The sequence below is a fragment of the Scardinius erythrophthalmus genome, assembly GCF_964197995.2.
Source record: "Scardinius erythrophthalmus genome assembly, chromosome: 16".
Classification (NCBI taxonomy): Eukaryota; Metazoa; Chordata; class Actinopteri; order Cypriniformes; family Leuciscidae; genus Scardinius; species Scardinius erythrophthalmus.
Genome location: NC_138236.1, coordinates 15,886,611 through 15,909,201, shown reverse-complemented (window position 1 = coordinate 15,909,201; position 22,591 = coordinate 15,886,611). Strand labels below are relative to the sequence as shown.

At 36.4% G+C, this 22,591-nt stretch overlaps 1 protein-coding gene across 1 annotated transcript in view; it reads left to right on the top strand.

Annotated features, from left to right (window-relative positions):
* The window catches only part of itga8 (integrin, alpha 8), a 75,139-nt gene that overhangs the window by 32,924 nt on the left and 19,624 nt on the right, over nt 1-22,591 (top strand). The window contains exons 14-21 of the mRNA XM_081389230.1: nt 1,601-1,646; nt 7,123-7,230; nt 10,419-10,474; nt 12,187-12,341; nt 15,202-15,339; nt 15,576-15,643; nt 15,914-16,061; nt 18,424-18,516. Coding sequence (XP_081245356.1) covers nt 1,601-1,646; nt 7,123-7,230; nt 10,419-10,474; nt 12,187-12,341; nt 15,202-15,339; nt 15,576-15,643; nt 15,914-16,061; nt 18,424-18,516 — 812 coding nt within the window. The remainder of the gene's footprint in view (nt 1-1,600; nt 1,647-7,122; nt 7,231-10,418; nt 10,475-12,186; nt 12,342-15,201; nt 15,340-15,575; nt 15,644-15,913; nt 16,062-18,423; nt 18,517-22,591) is intronic.

Genomic DNA, 22,591 nt, shown 5'->3' with positions numbered 1-22,591 from the left:
TGTTTAAGTGTTTAACTCCATTAGTTTGAATGGCATATTTAATCTAAATGTTTATATCAGAAGTAAAACATAGTTTAAATCAATATTTTATTTATTTAAACTGTTATTTGCGTCAGTTTCACTAAACGGCCCAAACGCTGGCGCGGACATTTAAGAAGGGATGGATATTTGCTTCAAGTGATAGGCTTGGTGAGTGAAATTATATTTTGTATTATCTTTCTGTATATGTCTTTAGATTTTCTGTCTAAAAGTGACCAAAAAGATTTAACTCCAGCTCACCATCGGTGTCGCCAAAGTGCTCCATCTCCAAAACGTTTGTACGCATGGGTCAGAGTTTGCGTGCAGGTGCGCAAATTTTCCCGTCAAGTTTGTTTTTATAAATCACAACTTATGCGTCGGAAGTGGCGTACGCCTCTTTCAGGGCCTGTTTTGTGCGTACACAACGGTTATAAATGAGGCCCCAGGGCTTCCGTATTAAACAGATGTCATCATATTTGTCTTATTCCCAAGTGCTTTATTTATTATGAAATATTATTTTTCTTTTTTTTCCTTACTGTAATCAAAATGCGTGAAACAAAACATGTTTTCATTATTGTTATGTAAAATCCATTGAACTACTCCTAAACATGTTTCGTCTACCAGGAAAACAGCAGCAACTGCATGAGCAGGTATTAGCAATCAATTACTAATGAATTCTATTAAGTTTTGTGGTATTAGTTGGTGTAATGATTCCTGTCTTGTGTTTCCCTTGTCTTGTGTGGACTTTAGTTATTTCCTGTTCTGTGTCATGTTTTGTAGTCCTTTGTAGTTTTTCTAGTTTATTAGTATCCCCAGGTGTTTCTGATTAACCACGCCCCCTTGTTATCTTGTTTAGCTTGTTAGTCTCTGTATTTAAACCCTGTGTCTTGTTACAGTGTTTGTGGGTTCATGATGTTAAATATTGGTTGTGCCGTTCCCTATGTCTGAGTTTTTGAGTCTGTCTAGTCTTTAGTTTATTTAATAAAAGTACTACTGCTACATTTGGATCCTGCTTCCTTCCATGTTCCAGCCTGCCATGTTACAGTTGGCTTGTTTCACTTAACATTAGATGTACAAATTATTGATGGTGATTCAGTTGATGGTATTATTAAACCTTGTCGCATGATTTTTGTTGAGGCCCTGATTCATTTAAACTACATTACGATTCTTCCATTGCATCATTAAAATCCCATACCATTCACCATTCAGCATGGTGTATTTACCTTTCCTTTAATGAAATGTGGCTCGGTGCACCTCTGAGTTGAATGAGATTAAAGCCTCACACGTTCTCCGTGGCTCTCTGGGGTTTCTCTTTGGCTCTGTTCAGGGATGGCAGGTGATGTAAGACGCTAGACTGGTAGAATGAGAAACGGGTCGACCAATCTTTGATAGAGACTGCTGGAGGCCCAAATCACTTCCAGCTGCAGTGTGCTTTGAAGCTTTATGATCCAGCCACTTGTTCTCTTTCTTCCTCTTTCTCTTGCAACACACATTTTTCACATTTTCATATATATTTTTCATACATATTTTCATATCACATTGTCTGTTCTGCACCTCTTTTCAGATTTCACTCTCTTTACAGATTTGCTGGTCGGTGCATTTGGAGTGAGTAAAGTTGTGGCCTACAGGTGAGACATTTTACACTTTAAATTCACCATATAATACAACATTGTCAATTACAAATATTGACAATTTCATATTTTATATTTTAAAATGTTGACATGCACCTTCATAATAAGTTGTAACTCACAATGGGTTGTTTTTGGTTTTGAGTTTTCTGTTTCTCAGCTTTAAGTCTCAGCATTCAAATGATGCCAATGCTACAATAGAAATTGACTGAAAAAAATCATCTATCGCTAAATTGTTTTTCAACCACAGAAAAACATCAACATGTCACAGGACCTTACATTTAGCTAGCAAGAAATACAAAAGACATTTAGAGAAGACCATATTACTAAAATCATAAATATATATTTAAAATATATTCACTGTCATATCATGCATCGTATTTTCACCTAACCAGTAATTGATGTCTTAATTATTTGAAGTAATTTTGGTAAAAAAAATCTGAAAATTGTTTGGAATCTTTTTAGGCCATATTCTTAAAATCACGTTTTTATGACAACCATTTAAATTAGATATGTAATAACATTTAAATTGAGAAATAAGAAACAATAATTATGACATTAGAAAGCATAAACTAATCAAAATTTTCAGAGTCAAAGCTAATAAATAGATCATTCATTTTTATATATTTTAAATATATATTTTAGATATTAATTTAAAGTGTGAAAATATATAATAATTTATATATCAAATTTCTATTTAATAATGTGCTTAGATTTGATTGTAGTGTACTCTTTTGTCACTTTTCTTATTTGACTGCGGTAGACAGTTTAATATGTCTAGAAAAAAAATCCTTCTGAATTAAATGTGAACCTTGAAATTTATTTAGTTTTTCTTCCCATTTTAGTCAACCCAATATTATAAAACAAATGCGCTTTAGGCTGACTAGAATCAGAACACACAGTTTTCTGTAATAAAGCAAGGCAGGCAATTTTATTTTATTTTTGATAATAAAAATAAGAACAAAGAAGCAAATTACAAACAATAGGACAAATACAATAGAAAAAAATATTCAAATTAAATAAACTTTCAGGTAAAGTAGCATAGGTTTATTTAACATGCAGTAAGAAATACCCCAGAAATTGAATAAGCAAATGTAAAAATATAACACTGTATAGTCTTCACTGTATGAAATAAATATAAATTGATTCATATTAAAGATAAAAAAGTGATTTTTTTAATTAACATTAATGAAACTCACAGTTTATGAGGCTGCTGTCATTTTAAGAATGAATGCACGGATATAGTTGCACATCTGATTTTAACCCATTTGTATTTTCGTTCACTAAGGACATAACAGACTCTGTTTACATTTAATACTCCACACGATGTGCATTTTGACATAATATTGTGTGTAGCTGTGAAAGAGAACTGAATTCGCGTTTGCATGCATGTGAGAAGCGGCATCTGTGTGCACAGTTCAGCTGTGTGTTCACGGCTTATTGTGATTAACGTCAATAACTTTAAGTAACTTTTATTACTACTGCGAAGTTAAAGAAGTAAAGAAGTGTAACACTTTAGAAAATCGATTTTTAAAATTTGTGAATCGATGCAAATAGGTAGAAGATAGAATCGCAATATATAACTAGTTTGTGGCAACATACATATATTCTGACCTAAACTTACTTACAGCTTTCACTACACTCACATGTTTTCTCAATTAGAGTGAACGGCACAGAAAACACCTGTGTTGAGGTTTAGCTGGAAAGAAACCTGATACATATGAAGTTGTTTTTTTCTCTGTTCCATGATACGATAGTAACATATTTTAAAAATTGCATAACAGACTATATTGAAATGTCTGGCTTCATAATGCATTCATGAAGAATTCTTCATCTGTAGTTGACAGGAGTACAGTCAGCAAACATTATCTACAGACTTGTGGCATGTCTAGTCTGAGTAGTCAAGACTTCGATTGGGTGTTTTAGCTCAGGTTTCCCTCAGAAATGTTTCAAAATAGTCCCTTTTTCCTGCCTCAAAGCCACCAAAAACACACAGACACATTAACATGTCCCAGCACACACGCTCACACACACACAAGCGGTGTCTCGGTGTCAGTGTTAAAGCGATTAGCTGTAGTGGGCTCTGGTGTATTTGTGTAAGCTAACATTTCCACTGTTAATCCAGTTTGAGCACTAGTCTCAACAGACTGAATGTGAGACCGGAGCAGAGCAGAGACTGACCTCATGTTAAAGGGTTAGTTCACCCAAAAATGAAAATTCTGTCAGTAATTACTCACCCTCATGTTGTTCCAACCATGTAAGTCTTTCGTTCATCTTCGGAACACAAATTAAGATATTTTTGATGAAATCTGACAGAATTTTGACTCCTCCATAGGCTTCCAGTGTGACCGAAACTCACCGGCCCAGAATAGTTATTAAAACATCGTTAAAATAGTCCAAGTAACTACAGTGGCACTACATTAAGTTTATCATGCGACGAGAATACTTTTTGTGCGCAAAAACAAACAAAAATAACGACTTTATTCCACTTTTCATTTCCTTCTCTCTGGGCCTCGTAGTGTTTTTGCGCTGCGCGTCTGTGTTGCACGTCGTCACGCAACACACACATGACCGGCGTCGGCCAATAGTGAGCCTACGTGGTGACGTGTAACACAGACGCGCTACGCATTGTGCGCAAAAAGACTACGCGAACCAACTAGAGGCCCAGAGAGAAGGAAATGAAAAGTGGAATAAAGTCGTTATTTTTATTTGTTTTTGCGCACAGAAAGTATTCTCGTCGCTTGATATACTTAAGATTGAGCCACTGGAGTCACTTGGACTATATTAACGATCTCTTTAATAACTTTTCTGGGCCAGCAAGTTTCGGTCACATAGAAGCCTATGGAGGAGTGAAACATGGCTCAGATTTCATCAAAAATATCTTAATTTGTGTTCCGAAGATGAACGAAGGTCTTACGCGGTTGGAACAACATGAGGGTGAGTAATTACTGACAGAATTTTAATTTTTGGGTGAACTAACCCTTTAAGTTCTCATTTACTCAGCCTGTCTGATGTTTTATTAGAATAAGACTCTGAATGTTTAGTTTCTGTTGGTTAAATGTTCTTTAAGTGATACTGTTTTGCACAGAATGTTCATTCTATCTGACATATAACTGAAATAGGAGTCCTGAGAAATAACTTCAATTAGCTTTTTTAGCTAATCAGAAATGCTTTCTTCTTGTTAGTCATTTAGAATATTCAGGTTTGCTGATAGAGATTTTTTTGTGTGTTGTGGAAGTTAGCAAAATGGCAAAAGCTAGAAAATTGTAAACAATTCATAGTTACATGTGCTACGTAAAAAGAGGAAGAAATAAAAATGCTCTTCCATTGAAACAACTTTCCTTTTCTGCTAATATCATTTAGGCCAATTCAAAGAGCTGTATATTTTGTTTTAAGAAACTCATATTCACATTTAAAATCACTTTTTACAATCCAATCATTTCAAGATTAATAAAATAGAATACCGAATCTTTTTCATTGAATATCGTGTTTCACTCTTAAATATGTCTCATTGCAGAAGTAAAATGTGTTACCGACTAAAATTCACATTGACAAGTCTTGCCATTCCTTTGGTTAAACATAGGGGTGCAACGGATAAAAAAACTCACGGTTCGGATCGTTTCTCGGATCAGAGTCACGGATCGGATCATTTTTCGGATCAGCAAAAAAAAAAAAAAAAAAAAAAAAGACAAGACAAATAAACACAAGTTTTGCCTTTTTGTTTATCAACATTTTTAAAATATTAAATTAAAATATATAAAATCAACAGTGGGTGCACGACGGGTTCATTCCATGAAGCGTGACTATAAACACACTGATAGCGTTTGTGATGGCTTTAGCCCGGTCTGATTGTGCAACGTTGAGCAGCCTTCGTTTTCACTCCTGTCAGCGAAAGACCGGGGTGATGTCGCTTCAAATGCGTCGCCATGCTTAATGTGTTTCCACGGATGTCCCGATACCACTTTTTCACTTCCGATACCGATGCCGCAGCTAATTGGCTATTTGCCGATACCGATATCAATCCGATATTTTTATTTTATTCTTGAACTAATACTACTACTAATAAAATATATGGAAGCACTTTGCTCAATTAGCCACATAAAAACATCTCACTCAAAAGGAGAACAAATACTTCTCCAGTATATAGTCCACAACAACAGTTGATAATGAAAGACTGTCACCCTTTATTCAAAAGACCTTGAGATATGATTGGTAATTGTAGGCTACCTGAATGAATTTAAAATTAATTTGCTATATTTCAGATCAATATATTTTTTTCCTTAAAATTTTAATTAACTTTAACGTTATTCTCATCTGAATTATAAATAATTAATTTCTGTATAAAATGATAGCCTACTACCATTAAAAACACATTTGATTTTCTTTTTTTAATCAATGTAGAATGTGTAACTTCAAAATAAACAGATTACTCTGTTTGAGGACAAGAAATGAAAACCAATGCAATATGATGAATGTCCAAAAGATGAGATCATTTTTGTTTTTAAACAGCGTGTGTGTGTGTGTGTGTGTGTGTGTGTGTGTGTGTGTGTGTGTGTGTGTGTGTGTGTGTGTGTGTGTGTGTGTGTGTGTGTGTGTGTGTGTGTGTGTGTGTGTGTGTGTGTGTGTGTGTGTGTGTGTGTGTGTGTGTGTGTGTGTGTGTGTGTGTGAGTGATTGTTCGATCGCGCCCCTGCCTCTCTGTCTCTCTCTCTCTCTCTCTCTCTCTCTCTCTCTCTCTCTGACACACACACACACATTCCAGCATACATCGCTGCCTGTTAATTTTGCTGCGTTCACACCATACGCGAATAGAGCGTCAAATTCGCGTCTAGTTGATGCTTGAACAGTTTGAATCCTTTCGCGCGTCCAAAGCGAATAGGACGCGCCGCGCGCGTATAATGAAAAAACGAGCGTTTGAAGCGAAATAGAAAATGCTCCCATACAGGGGATTTAAATGACGCGGGGCGTTCAAGCTCTTCCGTTCCTCCGCTCGCCATGACCACACTGTAAAAAGTGAACAGTTGGATCAACTTAAAAAAATTACTTCAATTGGTAACACTTAAAGAAATTAAGTTTTCTCAACTTAAATTATCAAGTTTTTCATGATAAAACGTGATATTTAAGTTTTTTAGGTGTTACCAATTGAAGTAATTTTTTTAAGTTGATCCAACTATTCACTTTTTACAGTGCACGCTGTGTGTGGACTGAACATGCGCACAACTTTTTTTTTTTCATAAATTAATCCGCGGATCGCGTGTGTGCCGAACCGAAGATATTGATCCGAACGGATCACGGATCAATGATGATCCGTTGCACCACTAGTTAAACATAAACAACTTTAGTGAGTTCTTAATGTGTATGTTCAGCTCTGAATTCAGCTTCCAATTCAAATTCATTGCCACAATAAAGTCATATCAGTAATTTTTTTATTTATTATTGTGATATTATTTCCACTCTATTGTCTCTCAACAATGCTAGGGCAAGGCCAGTGGTCACCGTGAACGCTCAGCTGATTTTGATGCCCAAAATTCTCAACCCTGAGGACAAGTCCTGCCGCATGCCCAATTCTGATGATGTGGTAACCTGGTAAGTGTCAACTAACTATTTATCCACTGCTAGTTACTGAAGTTTACTCTCAGCTTCTGACATAATTAGTGACTCTTATGTACTACATGCTCATAAAAAAAACATTTGAAAGTTCATGTTTTGATTTATCTCTTCTAGATGAAGTGTTCAGTTGATGGGACAGATATGTTGATCTTTAGTCCTGGTAAAGGGTAAACCAAAGCAGTCAGTGCCAAAGAGCTATGGCTGACTGAGATGTTTTAAATCCATGTGGTCTATAGTACCACATTACAGCAGTTTTTTTTTCTTCTCTGTGGTAAAACTAAGTGTTTCTGGAAGTCTCAATACATTCTTCCAAACCACACAAACATACACACAACCCTGCATTCTTACCCTGTATGTGGATGGACACTGTGTCCCACAAGCAGTTTTTGGGCTCTGTGATGGTAAACATACCAGATCTGTTTGCCTGCTTGGGCTGCATGTGTCTGTGTGTTAGGGTTGGCGTTAGGAAGAAAGGACTGGAGGTTTTGGAGAGACAAACGAAAGAACTAAAGTGTGGAATTCTGCAATAACAAAAGAGTAGCGTAGTAAAATAAATGTACAAACGGTGGTTGGAAACAGAGAGAAACAGTGAGACACACAGATGTACACAGTTAGAAACAGAACAAGAAGAGAGCGTAAAAAGATAAATTAATAAAAAAAAACACCAGCATGGTTAAGGTTGAGAAAGGTTGTCTCTAGAGTTTCATTTGTTTCATTTTGTTTTATATTCTTCTATTTGTAAATTCTTCCTGCGGCAATGAAACAAATTGTATGAAGTTGGAAAAATGCTAAATAGAAGTATTTCACTAGTTTTTGGACCCATCAGTACATAATAAATAAAAAGCTAGTGAAATGCTTCTGGTTTGAATTTTTTTAATTGAAATAATTTAGTTTCAATTATATTTTTATATAATATAATATAACAACAACAATAATAGTGTTATGTTATAGTCGGCGCCAATGGCCTGTAGCGCTGTTGCACTCGGGCGGCCCGAATTCGAGTCCCGGCTCGTGGACCTTTCCCGATCCCATCCCCCGTCTCTCTCCCACCTCACTTCCTGTCAACTCTCTACTGTCCTGTCCCAATAAAAAGACAAAAATCACCCCAAAAAATATATTTTTTTTATATATATTATATTATATTATTACTGTACATAAAACAAATATGATAATTAAGAATTTTGTTAATTTATAAATTATATTTTTGATGTGAGTTAAATTTATTTGAAGGCAGTAATGCTTTATAAATAAAGGTTTACCAATAAAACAGCCTATTTACATGCAGAGTCAAGTCAAGTCATCTTCATTTATATAGCGCTTTTAACAATGTAGATTGTTTCAAAGCAGCTTTACAGAGATAAACGTATAATTTAAGGTAACAGAGATTGTTTTGGCTTTATAGCGGTTCTTTAATATAGTTATTTTCCAGCTAAAGTTAGTTTTGATTGATTCGCTTCCGTCGCAACAATCATTTGTTATTAAATTAGGGGCCGCTAAGACGACACCATTCTCTCTACACAGACTTTAAACGCGAACCTGTGAGAAACGCTGATGGCGTTCACATGCGCATTAAGAGTTGGTTCTATAGTTATGTGCGTTTGAATATATGTACGCAGGTTTGGAATTCCCTACAAACCAAGCCTAAACAAAGTACTGGCGTTTCCTTATAATTTTTGATACAGAATTGTATTTTATTTTATCAATTCGGGGTAGGTACGCGAAGTGTAAAAAAGGTATGCAGAGTGTAAAAGTGTGTTAGATGACAAGTAAATAGTGTCAAGCCACACACACACACGACTGCCATTAATACTCTGAGGAGTGAGCAGTAATTACAGATGGGTTGCAGGGCTGGAAGAGTTCCAGTGGGGTCAGAGCGGGGGTCATGGGGGGTCAACCTCCGGGCACTGTCGTGTTTGCACGGGTTGTAGGCCTGCATGATTATGCGTTTACCCTTGTCACGGGGGAGGAGAACTAACAAGGCATCATTAAATTAGCGGGGCCACTTCCTCCCCTAAATATGCATACTCTCTCCCCTTTTTCTCTCACTGTACAGCATACACATGACTTCTGCTGTGTATTTTAAAATGCAACACTACCTGGAGGGGTCATGGCAGGGTTTGCATGGTTAGAGCACAACGCACAATGCTGGATTCCATCAGGCATGGGCTCATGGTTATTTCGTGTTGTACTGTACATGAGGCACAGCATCCAGCTGTTTATCGCTAATTTAAACTCAGACACGCTCAATGCTGTCTAAGTGTGTTTAGGGGGCCTAATGGGGTGTTTCTGAGTAGACATATTTAGGTTGTATGCAATGCTATGCATCGGATTGGCCCGTTGGGTCATTAAGACTGCAGTTGTGAGTCCCTGAGCACAGATATCATTACACGTTCAACATGACGGAAATACAGTTATTGAGCACCAGCTGGAGAGGTGTGAGCATATTTGAAAAAGTGTTTTTTTCTGTGCTCTCACCTTACAGCTTGTGTGCGTGTGAGATGTTTGTGATGGAGTGCATTGTTTCAGTCCTGGTTGTATTTTTTTGGGGGGGGGAAATAAAGGGCTACTTTTAAATTGATACAAGACACCTATAGCAACAGAACTGCCGTCTTAAGATTCCAGTAAATTAATTGTGTGTCCCATTCTCAGGACATCGTGTGTGTCAGTCAATGTTTGCATATTAGACTTCATATAAATGGGGTTTTGAAATTTTCTTAGAATATTTAATGACAATAAAGAGCATGTATGAGATCTTGAAGAGACCATTTTTTTCTGATAGGAACAGGAAGTCGTTCTTGGGCCGCTGTAATTGTCAGCCTCTGTTACCGGATTATTAGAGTGAGGGAGGGATAGAGAGATGAAGTGAGGAAAGGACAGACGCAAGAGGCTGAAAGAGGCAAATTCAATTAAGTTATTAAATATTGAGGAGCATAAAGTCCCTCAGCATCCCACATTCCATTTAGCTTCATATACAAGCACTCCATCCTTATTAACAATCCTCCTCCTCTCTTTTGTTAACATCACTTTAATGTTGTCATTTTTGGCTAAGGTTTTCTTTACTGAATGTCTCTCTCTCCCTCTCTCTCTCTCTCTCTCTCTCTCTCTCTCTCTCTCTCTCTCTCTCTCTCTCTCTCTCTCTCTCTCTCTCTCTCGCTCTCACTCAGTCTGTCAGTTAATGTGTGTGCTAAGATCTCTGGGATTGGTATTCCTGATTATGTAGGTAAGTTCATTTTTGTTTTTACTTTTAATTAAATGCATTTAGCTTCAGTAAACTGATGTAGTCTTATCAACAAATGTCTTGAGGAAATGCATTCTGTATGTGTTTCTCCTAATCATACATGCAACTTCCTCAAAACAGTGAAAATCTGTCTGCATTTAACCTGGTTCTGGAAGGATTTTTCCCAATTCATTTTCTCCATAAGTTTTTCAAAAAATAAACATTTCTTACTCTTAAACCAAACCAAACAGCTCTATACGAATTACAAATTTTGATTCAAAGCAGAAAACAAACAAACAAAAACTAAAAAGTACGTTACAAGGTACTTGTACCTAAATCAACTTCACATCACAAACCATTGTAAATGACATACACATCAGCCTTGACTATAAAATATGAAAAAAAATATTTTTTGTATAAAACTATATTTAAATGATTTGTTAAGACATTTATAACACATTTTTCAGATCTATAATCTGTAGTTAAAAAGTTTGGGGTCAGGAAGTTTACTTCTTTTTTTAAAGAAATCATTACTTTTGTTCAGCAAATATGTATTAAATTGCTCAAAAGTGACAGTAAAGGCTTACATGATTACAAAAAATATATATATATTTCAAATAAATGCTGTTCTTTTGAACTTTCCATTCTTCGAAGAATCCTGAAAAAATATATTACAGTTTACTCAACAATATTTGACACTTGCCTACACTAGATGTGAGCGTTGCATCAAACGAAAATAGAATCCATTACAATCACTGTCTACACCGGATACAGTATACAGATGCGCGTTCAGTTTCTAACATAGGCTACTCCACGTGCTTGAGGCGTTGATACTGTTTCCTATGCAATGCCGTTAGCCAATCATAACAGTGGCCATTTACTGACAAGCCTTAAAGGACAGATCCCTTTCCGCCCCTTAAAAACAGATCATTTTAGATAGAGGGTCAGAATGAAGGTGGAAATTCATATATATATTTATATATAATTTTATATATAATGTTTTATTTTTTTGTAAACCTCAAGGAACATATTTAAAAAAAAAAACATGTTCATGACCTCTTCATTTTATAGTATATTATATACATTTTATAGCTTATAGTATATTTTGAATATTGTTTGTAGTCAAATTTATGGTCAAGTCATTTTCTCTATGGAGAAAATGAACGAGACTTCCAAAACTCTTATGTTGCGCATGCAAAACTAACGATTTTGTCATGCAGTATACATTTTCTCTTGACACTTGTTAAGATAGAGACATTTTATATTTTATTGTTTTCACTTATATGTGTTGTGCTCAGTGTGAGTTTGTGTGTCTCCGCTCTTGTTGAACATCTGTATGTAAGTGCATTCAGTAATGGCCAAAATGGAGAAGGTGCCAAACTCAGTTAAACCAACAGGCAATAAAAGCCTCTTTCCCAGCACTTCTGAACGCAGGCCTGTTAAAACTCAGTGCATATGGTTTTGGAGATGACAAAGAACAGGTGTGGCTGAATGCGTTACTGTGCCTGTGAGAGTAACACAGGCTGGTGTGTGTGAGGTGCACGTTTGTTGGAAGCACTATTTGATTGTTGTTCAGAAGCCCTAGTCATTAACCTTAAGAACGTGCAATTTTTATGGTCCAAAACCTGTTTGGTCCGAGCAGAAATTGCCTGAATTAGACCCTGTAAAGCTGGAACGAACAATAGCATGCCTGTCTTTCTCTCTCTCTCTTTCAGCTCTGACAATGAATCTGCAGTTGGATTGGCTGAAGCAGCGTGGAGCAGTTAAGCGAATCTTGTTCATGGACTCTCACCAGCACCAGAGAACCCAGCAGTTGGTTCTGGGTCAAGGGGACCGCCAACATTGCCACAACTACTCTGTTTACCTGCGGGTAAGCCTTATTGGTCACGTGCATCACAGAGCATTGCTGAACTGGCCTCATTCCTCGTGAAAAATTCTTGTTTTATCTTCACTATAAATGAACCCATGGGAAAGTTCATTGTGAGCCAAACCAAGCTTCTAGTACAACACGGCTCATCTGGACGGAATAAACGGTGTGAGAACCCCTCCGTGAGAGTGTGTCACAAAAACAAGACTTCTGTTGGGTTGAGGTGACACAATAATTGAATGCAAAGTGTTTATGGGTGTTTAAATTACAACACAGGCCATGGGAAATACTTTTATTAGCCAGCTCAATTTGAACTATGATAAAATATCAGGCAACATTGACTTATCACTATGATACATGGCAGACCTAAAGCACAAACATTCAACAACATATGAATATAAATTGGATTCTGTAAAAAATCGAATAATAATAATTATGTGGTACGTTTTCGATACGGCAAAAAGGAAGAAATGCCAGAGAAATGTCCTTGATTTAAAAATATATATATATTTATTAAAAGAAATTTTATTTTTTAACTTTATCTTGAAACTTTTAGTTTTAAAAATGGGGGTAATCTTTGAAGGATGAACAAATAATGTATTGGTCATCACATTTAAATGTTATTTTTAATATGACAATATTTGAGTTTTGAAGTGCTGGAAAAAGATGTGTGATGTACTTGAAAGCATTTTACTATTCCTGCCAGACTTCCATGGTTACAGTTCGTGTTACTACATTAAATCCATGGTGAATGTTGCTGATTTGTGGACTTAAAGCCTTTAACTAGACCATTCATGGCACAATGTTTCTCCTGGTTTCCGCGTCAGCGCTGTTTGATCTAATAGAGATCTATGGTTAATAATTAATTGGTTAAGTAATTTGAATGTTTCTCACTAGATCTCGCAGCGATGTTATTAATTCATTGGCTGTGTAGTAACAGTGTGTCGCTTGATAATGATCGGCTCGCGCTGGACTGACATCGGTCCAAACTGTATGAAATAATAAGTGGCGCAGTTTCGTTCCTTTTTCATTACGTTTGCCATTTGATGTTGGGCAACATTGTGGTGGCCGTTTGTACTGCATACCGAACCGAAAGCCTCGTACCGAACGGTTCAATACGAATATGTGTATTGTTACACCCCTAATATATACTCTCTCTGTGTGTGTGTGTGTGTGAGTGTGTGTGTGTGTGTGTGTGTGTGTGTGTGTGTGTGTGTGTGTATATATATATATATATATATATATATATATATATATATATATATATATATATATATATATATACATATGTGTATATATATGTGTATATATGTATGTATGCACACACACACACACATATATATATATATACACACACACACATACATACATATATATATATATATGTGTATGTGTGTGTGTGTATATATGTGTGTGTGTGTGTGTGTGTGTGTGTGTGTGTGTGTGTGTATATATATATATATAATAGTGATGCGCGGGTCGGCTTTTTTTTCATCCCGCGGGTCCCGCTTTTATGAAATTATTTGGCCCGCCCCAGCCCGCCCCGCACCACTGTATCTATTTTTACAACACGCCCCGCCCCGCACCCGCGACCATTATATAGACATATTGTACATATTAAATAGACATATTTACATTGTAATGTAAATGAAAACAGCCTTTATTTCAGCCTGAAAGTGCTTGGAAAAATCGCCATGTAAACTGGCAATAACAGACGATTCTGAATATGAACCATAAATCAGGTCATATTAATAAGATGATTTAAACATTTTCAATATTTACAAAGCAGCGTTTGTATTCATCTAATTCATCATTCACCTTTTTTTTTCTTTTAATTATGTAAAATCCCGACCTCAATTTCTCCCGCACCTCATATTCCAATCCATCTTCACTTTTATTTCTCCGTCTTTGTTGTTGTGGCTGGCGGCGCGAGCTGCTTTGCGCGAGCTGTGTCACGTGACGCCAAACGTTTGGGGAAATCACGCAAGTTGCATTGCCACGGCCTTATCAAAGAACCTAAAATATGATTATATTGATATTCCCAAATATTTAATATAGGCTGGACATTGCATGCAACATATATGGATTTTTATTTTATTTTGTTTTTAATGACCCGCTCCAACCCGCCCCGCAAATAAAGTGACAATTTCTTTACCCGCCCCAACCCTGCGGGTAGCCCGCGGGTTATGAGACGACCCGCGCATCACTAATATATATATATATATATATATATATATATATATATATATATAAAATATTAAATACAAAGTATGTATTATATACATTATTAAGAAATCATTATTTTTAATAAGTAAAATGTTTTATTATACATTTTAAAATGTATACACTGTGATAATTAATAAATAAAAAGTACATATATTACATTTATATTTATTATTTTATATTATATTGTTTTTTTGCAATACACTTTATTATCCATTAAGGTCATGTTTTTTTTTTGTTTTTTGTTTTTTACAAATTTAGTCTGAGTAGCAGTTGCATATTTATTTCTGTAACAATTAGTTTGGATTTGTGTGTAAATAATGTGTGTGTTTTGATGCAGCAGGCTCACATACTTTCCTCACAGCCTAGCTGCTTTTGCTTTTTCTTCTCAAATCATTGTGCATTTCTGTTCAGAAACATAAACATACGTCCTCGTTTTCTCAAATCCTTATAACTTATTAAATAACTGTATTTATTGCCCTTGGCTCTCTGAGGCAAGCATACTCATACAACAGCTGTGATTCAGTCAAACAGACTGATGTCAAAGGACGAAGATAATCAAGAGAGAAGAAAGTGTAAAGTGAGACTTTTCAGTTCTGTTTGCAATCCACCACTCTGATCCTTCTCTGTTTGTATGTAGGATGAGGGAGAGTTTAGGGATAAACTGAGTCCTATCAGCGTGGCACTGAACTACAGTCTGGACCAGAATTCCCCTCCACCTGGCCTACAGCTGCGGCCCATTTTAGACCACTATAGCAAGACCTTCCACCATGAGCAGGTTTGCATGCAACATAAGTGTTTAGTTGGAGACTGCATGTGTGCATTATATTAAGGTAAATTATGATGCCATGGCATGCAGGGTTTAATAGAGGGTTCATAACAAAACAACATCTTGTTGTCTGATTTAGACAGTAAAGAGTTAATTAGAGAAAAAAATAACACATAAGTTCAATTCAGTGAACAAACAAACCCAAAGACGGAAAGAGAATATATTTTCTCTCTTGTTTCCTTTAGGCAAACATCCTGTTGGACTGTGGGGAAGACAACATGTGCATCCCAGATCTAAAACTTTCTGCAAAAATGTGAGTCCGTGGGTCTGATCCGTACATGTGTGTGCCATTGAACAACTGTTTGTATATTTGTTATAATTTATGTGCTGTTTTGTATTATGCATCCCCTGTTTATTTTTAATAGCATGTCGTTCCTTGATCCTATATATATATATATATATATATATATATATATATATATATATATATATATATATATATATATATATAGACAGCAAATGTGTTAACATTAAAAAGTGATTTTAAATGCAGATTTCTTTTTTCTTTTTGCTTTTTTTACAGGGACCAAACAGAACTTATAATCGGGGATGACAACTTGCTTATGTTAACCATCAACGCCGCCAATAAGGGCGAGGGGGCGTACGAGGCAGAGCTTCATGTGACCATCCCACCAGAGGCAGACTATATTGGTGTGGAGCGCAGACGTGAGGTAAACAACATTACCCACTATCATTTTTTACATATGCCTACGAGATATCGCTGTGTATGTGCTTATGTGGGTCTTGGATAGCCTATTTGATGTAGAAGATAATGAATACTTTAATTAGTGAAAGTTCTTTGTATGATGTCTTTCAGTTAGAATTACTCTGATTATTGAAGGTTTATTTTAGTTTCATTCTCCCTAACTGCTGTGTTTAGATTATGACTCACTCACTGTATCCTCTTTTTCCAGAAAACTGCTCATGCATGAGTTTATTCTATCTATCTATCTATCTATCTATCTATCTATCTATCTATCTATCTATCTATCTATCTATCTATCTATCTATCTATCTATCTATCTATATATCAGTCTATCTGTCTGTCGACCATTCTGTCTGTTGGCCGTTTTATCCTTCTATCGTTCTGCTTCTGTTGTTCTATCTGTCGTTTATCTATCTTTCATCCTATCTGTCATTCTGTACTTCTATTGTTCTATCGTTCTCTGTCCATAATGCCTACAGGCCTTCAAACTTCGAGGCTTTTTAAACTTCTTTTTTTTAACTTTCAAACAAGGGCTGTCAAGTCAACATTCAGTGTTTGTCTTGTCAAGCTTTGCTATTTTCTTGCGACACCGGCATGAGAACCAATGACGTCTGTTCTTGCGCCTCACACACATTCAGGCTTCTGTGTTTAGCACATTTGATGCGCATTTTATTTTTATCTGCCGTCAGACTGAGGCATCGTCCCAATAACGCATTGCTATAGGTTGCATCTTTCTTCTGACTTGACTGACAGATTGGCATTCTGATACCGTAAGCTTCACCGTGAGCTGTGTACATTGGATTGATTTTAACTACTTTAATGTACTTGTGCACCAAGCACTTGGAAAATACAAGTATCGGAATGGGACCCGGTATTGGCAGATACTTAATTTTCTTAATATACTTAATATTGGAATCGAGGGAACCAAAAAACTTGATCAGGACATCCCTAAAATCTCTATACTATGGAAGTCAGTGGCTACCGTCAAATATTTGGTTACCCACATTCTTCAAAATATCTTCTGTGTTTAGCAGAAGAAAGAAATTCATATAGGTTTGGAACAACTTAAGGGTGAGTAAATGATGACTCATTTTTGGGTGATATATCCCTTTATGACAAAAACCTTTACATTTACATGGATAGCTTGTATTTCTTAATGTTTTATCGCATCGCACCTGGTTATGACACAGTGTAACGTGAACTCGGGACTTGTGAAATATCAAATTTACTAAATGGCTTTAAATCCATCATGGTGAAATGCTAAATCTGTAATCCATTCTGACACGGAGTTAAAAACACAAACATGAGTGCTGCAATGTCTTTGATGTAGTAATGAGGCAGGAATGCAGTGAATGTTGATCTAATTATGGTAAGGTTTCTTATTAAACATAGTCAATGCCTTATGCCTAGGTGTGCTCTGTAATGCATTGCCTAGATCTAACATACTGTTTATTTCATTTAATACAGTCCTACATATCTTCATTCATATATTCTGCTGTCATTCAGTCATTCCATCATCTCATTCATGCATGTCTGCTTCTTCCAGCATGAGACACTGGCGCTCTGTGGCACTAACCGCAGAAGATCTGATTGCTCTCTGTCTGTCAGTTATGAGTTTAACAGATGCAGTGTATAACTGGTAATTGCAGCGAGTGTTTGAGAGTGGCTCTTAATGCAATTTGCACGACTCCATTAGCCGCTCTTCTGGGAACCGACTGGTTACGGTTTGACTCTGTTTTGGTGAGAGGAAGTGGTTACCAGAGGAGGGAGATGGAGGAAAAGGGAGACTGATGTAGGGGGTTGACGAGATGACAGGGGTAGGGCCTCAGTGATGTATGATGTGATTACTATCAGGGAATTCATCATGTACTTTCTCTCCCTCGTTTTCTTTCCTCAGTCCCTCCCTTGACCCTCCTGAGACATGTTTTCACTGGATTATGCTAGTTATTGACCGGCGTTATTATTGCCTGGTTTTGTTTTCAGTGATGTCATGCCCCTATTTTATTTCATTTATTTTATATATTTTATTTTAGTTATATTATTTTAATTACTTTTTTTTGTTATTTTTATTTTAACAGTTTAGAAGTAGCATACAGTATTTATAAGTGTAAGATGTGTTAGTAGAGTTTATGATTTGTATGTGGGCAGAACAAATCCTTAAATGTTTTACATTTTTAATGTTTAAAATAGGGTTCTGAGGGGGCATGTGTCCCTTTGAATGAGCATAATGCTTCTGTTTGTGTTCCTTAGATATTCAGCATTTAGTTCAACACAGCAGCTATTATAGATTAAATAATGAAGACCTGAAATTTTTCTTTCTCACTCAGGATCTTCAGCGGCTGAACTGCGAGCACAGGACAGAGAATGATACCAGAGTTGTGGTGTGTGACCTGGGAAACCCAATGGTGGCTGACACAAACGTAAGAGTCTTGTCACACAAACTCGATTGATACGTTGTATAATGTACAGTTTGATTTAAAAAATGAATGAATGAAACATACTCTACAGTAGTACACTGACATGAATGTTTTGCCAGTGCTTTGCAAGTGTGTGGTACATACTTACATTATGGACATGAAATACATTATGTGCTTTCTTGCATTACAGTGACAGTAACAAACATCAGTACTCAAGGGAGAGATAGTTTCCTCCAAATGTCTGTGCCATTAAACCAGATGTGTTATCATTCAGGTAGAAAACTATAAACCTGTCAACAGTCTAACTAACTTAACTAACTTGCTATGTAATCTTCATTTCAAACTTTTCTCGTACAGCCACCATGACAGAAATTACCTACTGTAAAAGAGAAAACAGACTGTAGAAAAAGATTTGTGGCAACGCTGAGAATGCAGTACGTAGGTACTTGCATTGCATTATGAATAGCATTTTGATGCATTTTTCAACACATAAAATTGGGCTTGTGTTGTGCAGATTTTTTTATTCTCACGTACTTGCTTGCAGTGAGAGCTTGAATCCCTCAGCGCATTAACATAAATGAGCAGGGTAGAGGAAGGAGGATTTTAGAGGGGTGAGAAAAGGGTAAGACAGCATATCAGTTTGCCCTTTAATAGCCAGATATTTAGTAGCGCTGTCAGCTTACTTAGACTTCAGGTCCTGTATGAGACACCTGCTGATGCAACACACACACACAGGCACACACACACACAGGCACACACACACAGACACAGACACACACACACACACACACACACATATATATATATATGTATATATGTGTGTGTGTGTGTGTGTGTGTACGTACGTATATGTATTTTTGATAAAATAAATGAAACCTAAGATATTAATACTTGTTTTCAGAAGATAATATATTTTAAATATATGTAGGCCTAGTTTTCTTAATATCTAATCATTGAATTTAGGTTTGTACTGTATATTATTACTGAAAAATGTAAAAAAAACACTGATTAAGAAAATAAGTTATTGCTGAGTATCTTTTAATCATCCATCCATCCAGAGGAAGGAAACCATGTCTCTCTCTCTCTCTCTCTCTCTCGCTCTCTGTCTGTCTGTCTGTCTGTCTGTCTGTCTGTCTGTGTATACATTTTTTTAAGACTGCTTTCCTTCTGGCCCCACAGACCCTCTGGAATGTGTCTGTTCTACAGATGTATTCATTGATGTGCCATTAATGAACACATACTGTATACGTCTCCCTGTTGATATCAACATGTATGTTCGCTAAAGAGAAAATGCACATACCTTACTTTTCTTGCACAGTCAAAAGCTTGATTTGTGCATTGTGTGATATTTTTTCTTCTTCTTCCTCTCTCCTCTCTCTTTCCTTCCTACCGCTTTCTTCCCCGTTTCTCTGTCAGGTTGATTCTGAACATTGTTAATTAGAGTCCGGAAAACAAAACAGTGGGTCAAGAGAAAAAGTGGAATGATGGAGTGAGCGTGTGAAGGGAGGGTGTAAACACATTGGGACAAAGTCTGAGGTTCAGTCTAAACACATTCTCCATCTATTTACTATTCACCATGACAACCCATCTCCAGCCATCCCAAATATCTAAGCCTGGGGTGCAATTACAACGGTTACAAAACACACTCTTGACCCGTCACAACACACTCGTACACACACTCCTAACACCACATCCTGCCTGTATCTCATTTGCAGGTATATACACACAAACAAACACACACAAACGTGTCCCTGAGTATGTCTAGATCGTCTTTGCATTTACAATTTGTGTATTTTGGACTACATTTCCATTGGTGGTGTTATGTTGTTTACTATTTCTACTTGTTGTAATGGCTGTAATTTGTGAACTCGTGATTTTAATAACATTTATAAAGTCCTCTACTTCACCATCTCTCTATGTCACTCCATCAGGTTCCCATTTCCTCAAAGCCCTCAGGGTGAACTGCTCATTAGGCTCACGATTCATTCCTGCATCATCCCTATTAGCATCACTCTTTTATTGAAATACAAAAGAACAAAAAATCAAGGTACTGAAGATTCTTTTAGTGTATTGTATCACTATCCCAAATAGATGTATGCAGCTGTTAAGGTTTTTTGGCTGTAGATATTTGGGATCTTGGATAGATTTGGAGATATTTTGGAACATATGAAGAAAAACAGAGGTCTGTCCAACTGCAAAAAATGGCTTGTTGTATCTAAAGTTCTTAGTTGGCTCTATACAAATTCTATAAAATGATGAATTTGAGCTGCAGTAACAATAGTCAGCTTTGCAGAGAGGGTTTTTAATGGACTCACTGTCTTTGTAAATCTATTTGTATTCAACATGAATTGTATTCAACATGCCCACTGTTGCATTAAATAAATATAGATTTAATTATAACGAACTGAATATAATCTGATAAGTAAATTACATGGTTTAAACCCATTTTCATTATTATATACAGTACATAAGCATTATTTACTGTATTATTTACATCATTTCTTATTTTTCTGAGAATTTATTTTTACATTGTGTATTTCACACACTCACACACACACACACACCTGCATCTTTATTAGCCAGTTTACTCCCCTCATTTTCTGTTTGTTTGGATTGCAGTGCTTGTTAAAGCCAAGGCAAATTGAAATGTAATTTGTCAGTAATTTGATGCAGCGCGGGCAAATGCTTGGGCTCGAACAGTGCCAGCTCACTGAGAGCGGAGGCAGGCCAGAGAGGTTTATGACTGTGTTTACTACTGCAGGTCAATAGATTATGTTGCTCATAAACTATAAATCAGAGCATCACAACTGAATAGCCAGTGTATTACCTGGGGATGGACCTGCGGTTTTAAAATGGTATTGGTCAGTGTGTGTAGGCAGTTGGCTGGATACTCAGAGGTCTGTGTTATTATGTCAAACTAGCCAAACTAGGATTGTGGGAGAGCTTGTAGAGAAATTCTGTGGCAGCATGTAGAATGTAAAGGGAGCAAAATAATTGTGAGACAAAGTAAATGCCTTACACAGAAATAGCCTTAAAGATGAAGTGTCTTTTTTCTTTTTTTGCTGTTAAAATACTTTCTTCTATCATAGCAAATTATAGGATTGCAAATATACAGATGAAGAGTGCATACTGTACCTTGTATTTTCCATTTTTATTAGTTTTCTTTATTAGTTTTTGTTTTTTTAAATATATTTCTATATAGCTTTAATTTATTTTTATTTCAGTTTTAGTCATTTTAGTACTTCAACATAAATTTAAGTTATTTCTAATAGTCATTTAAGTTTTTTAAGTTTTTCATGTCATTTGTTGCTGTGCTTAGCATAGTGTGTTTGACAAACCTGTTTGGAAACAATCATTAAAGGGATAGTTCGCATAAAAATAAAATGCCATCATTTACTCACACTCATGTCATTCCAAACCTGTGTGACTTTCTTCTGTGGAACACAAATGAAGAGAGGGTTGTTTGGCTCTGTGACCTGTTAACATGTTCCAGATTTTGACGGAGGGGCATTGTCATGGTGACAGGTTTTGTCATAGAGCCTCTGGAGTTAAACCCACATGGGCCAAATTATCCTGGCACCAGCAGAGGAGGGTGACACGGCCACAGATCCCCCATCTCACACACATACAACAAGCAAACTGAGAGACCCGTCATGATCTCGCACTCACACACACCATCGTCACTGGCGTCACTGAACAATCGTACCACACATGGAATCAGTGTGAGGCCTGTGATCTAATTCAATACGTGTCATTTTTTTCTCTCTCATTTTCTGTTTTCTTTCTCAAAACTTTTCAAGCTATCCTCTCATAGCCCATAAAAGTAAGTCATAACCATGTGGTGTAGCTCATTCATCACAAATAAGCCATCACAAGACCCATGTGCAGAAAACATGTTAGTCACACCACCTCAAACGGTCCGAGTGCCACAAACAGTTCCTATGAGGAACAGCAGAGTTTTGTATTGACCATGTTGTCTGAAGTAGAAGCTTCCAGTAGTGTTTTATTTTCAGAATGAAACTGTACGAATACTTCTAGCTGTCAACTGACTGTGAAAGGAAGACGTGATGGAGGCTCT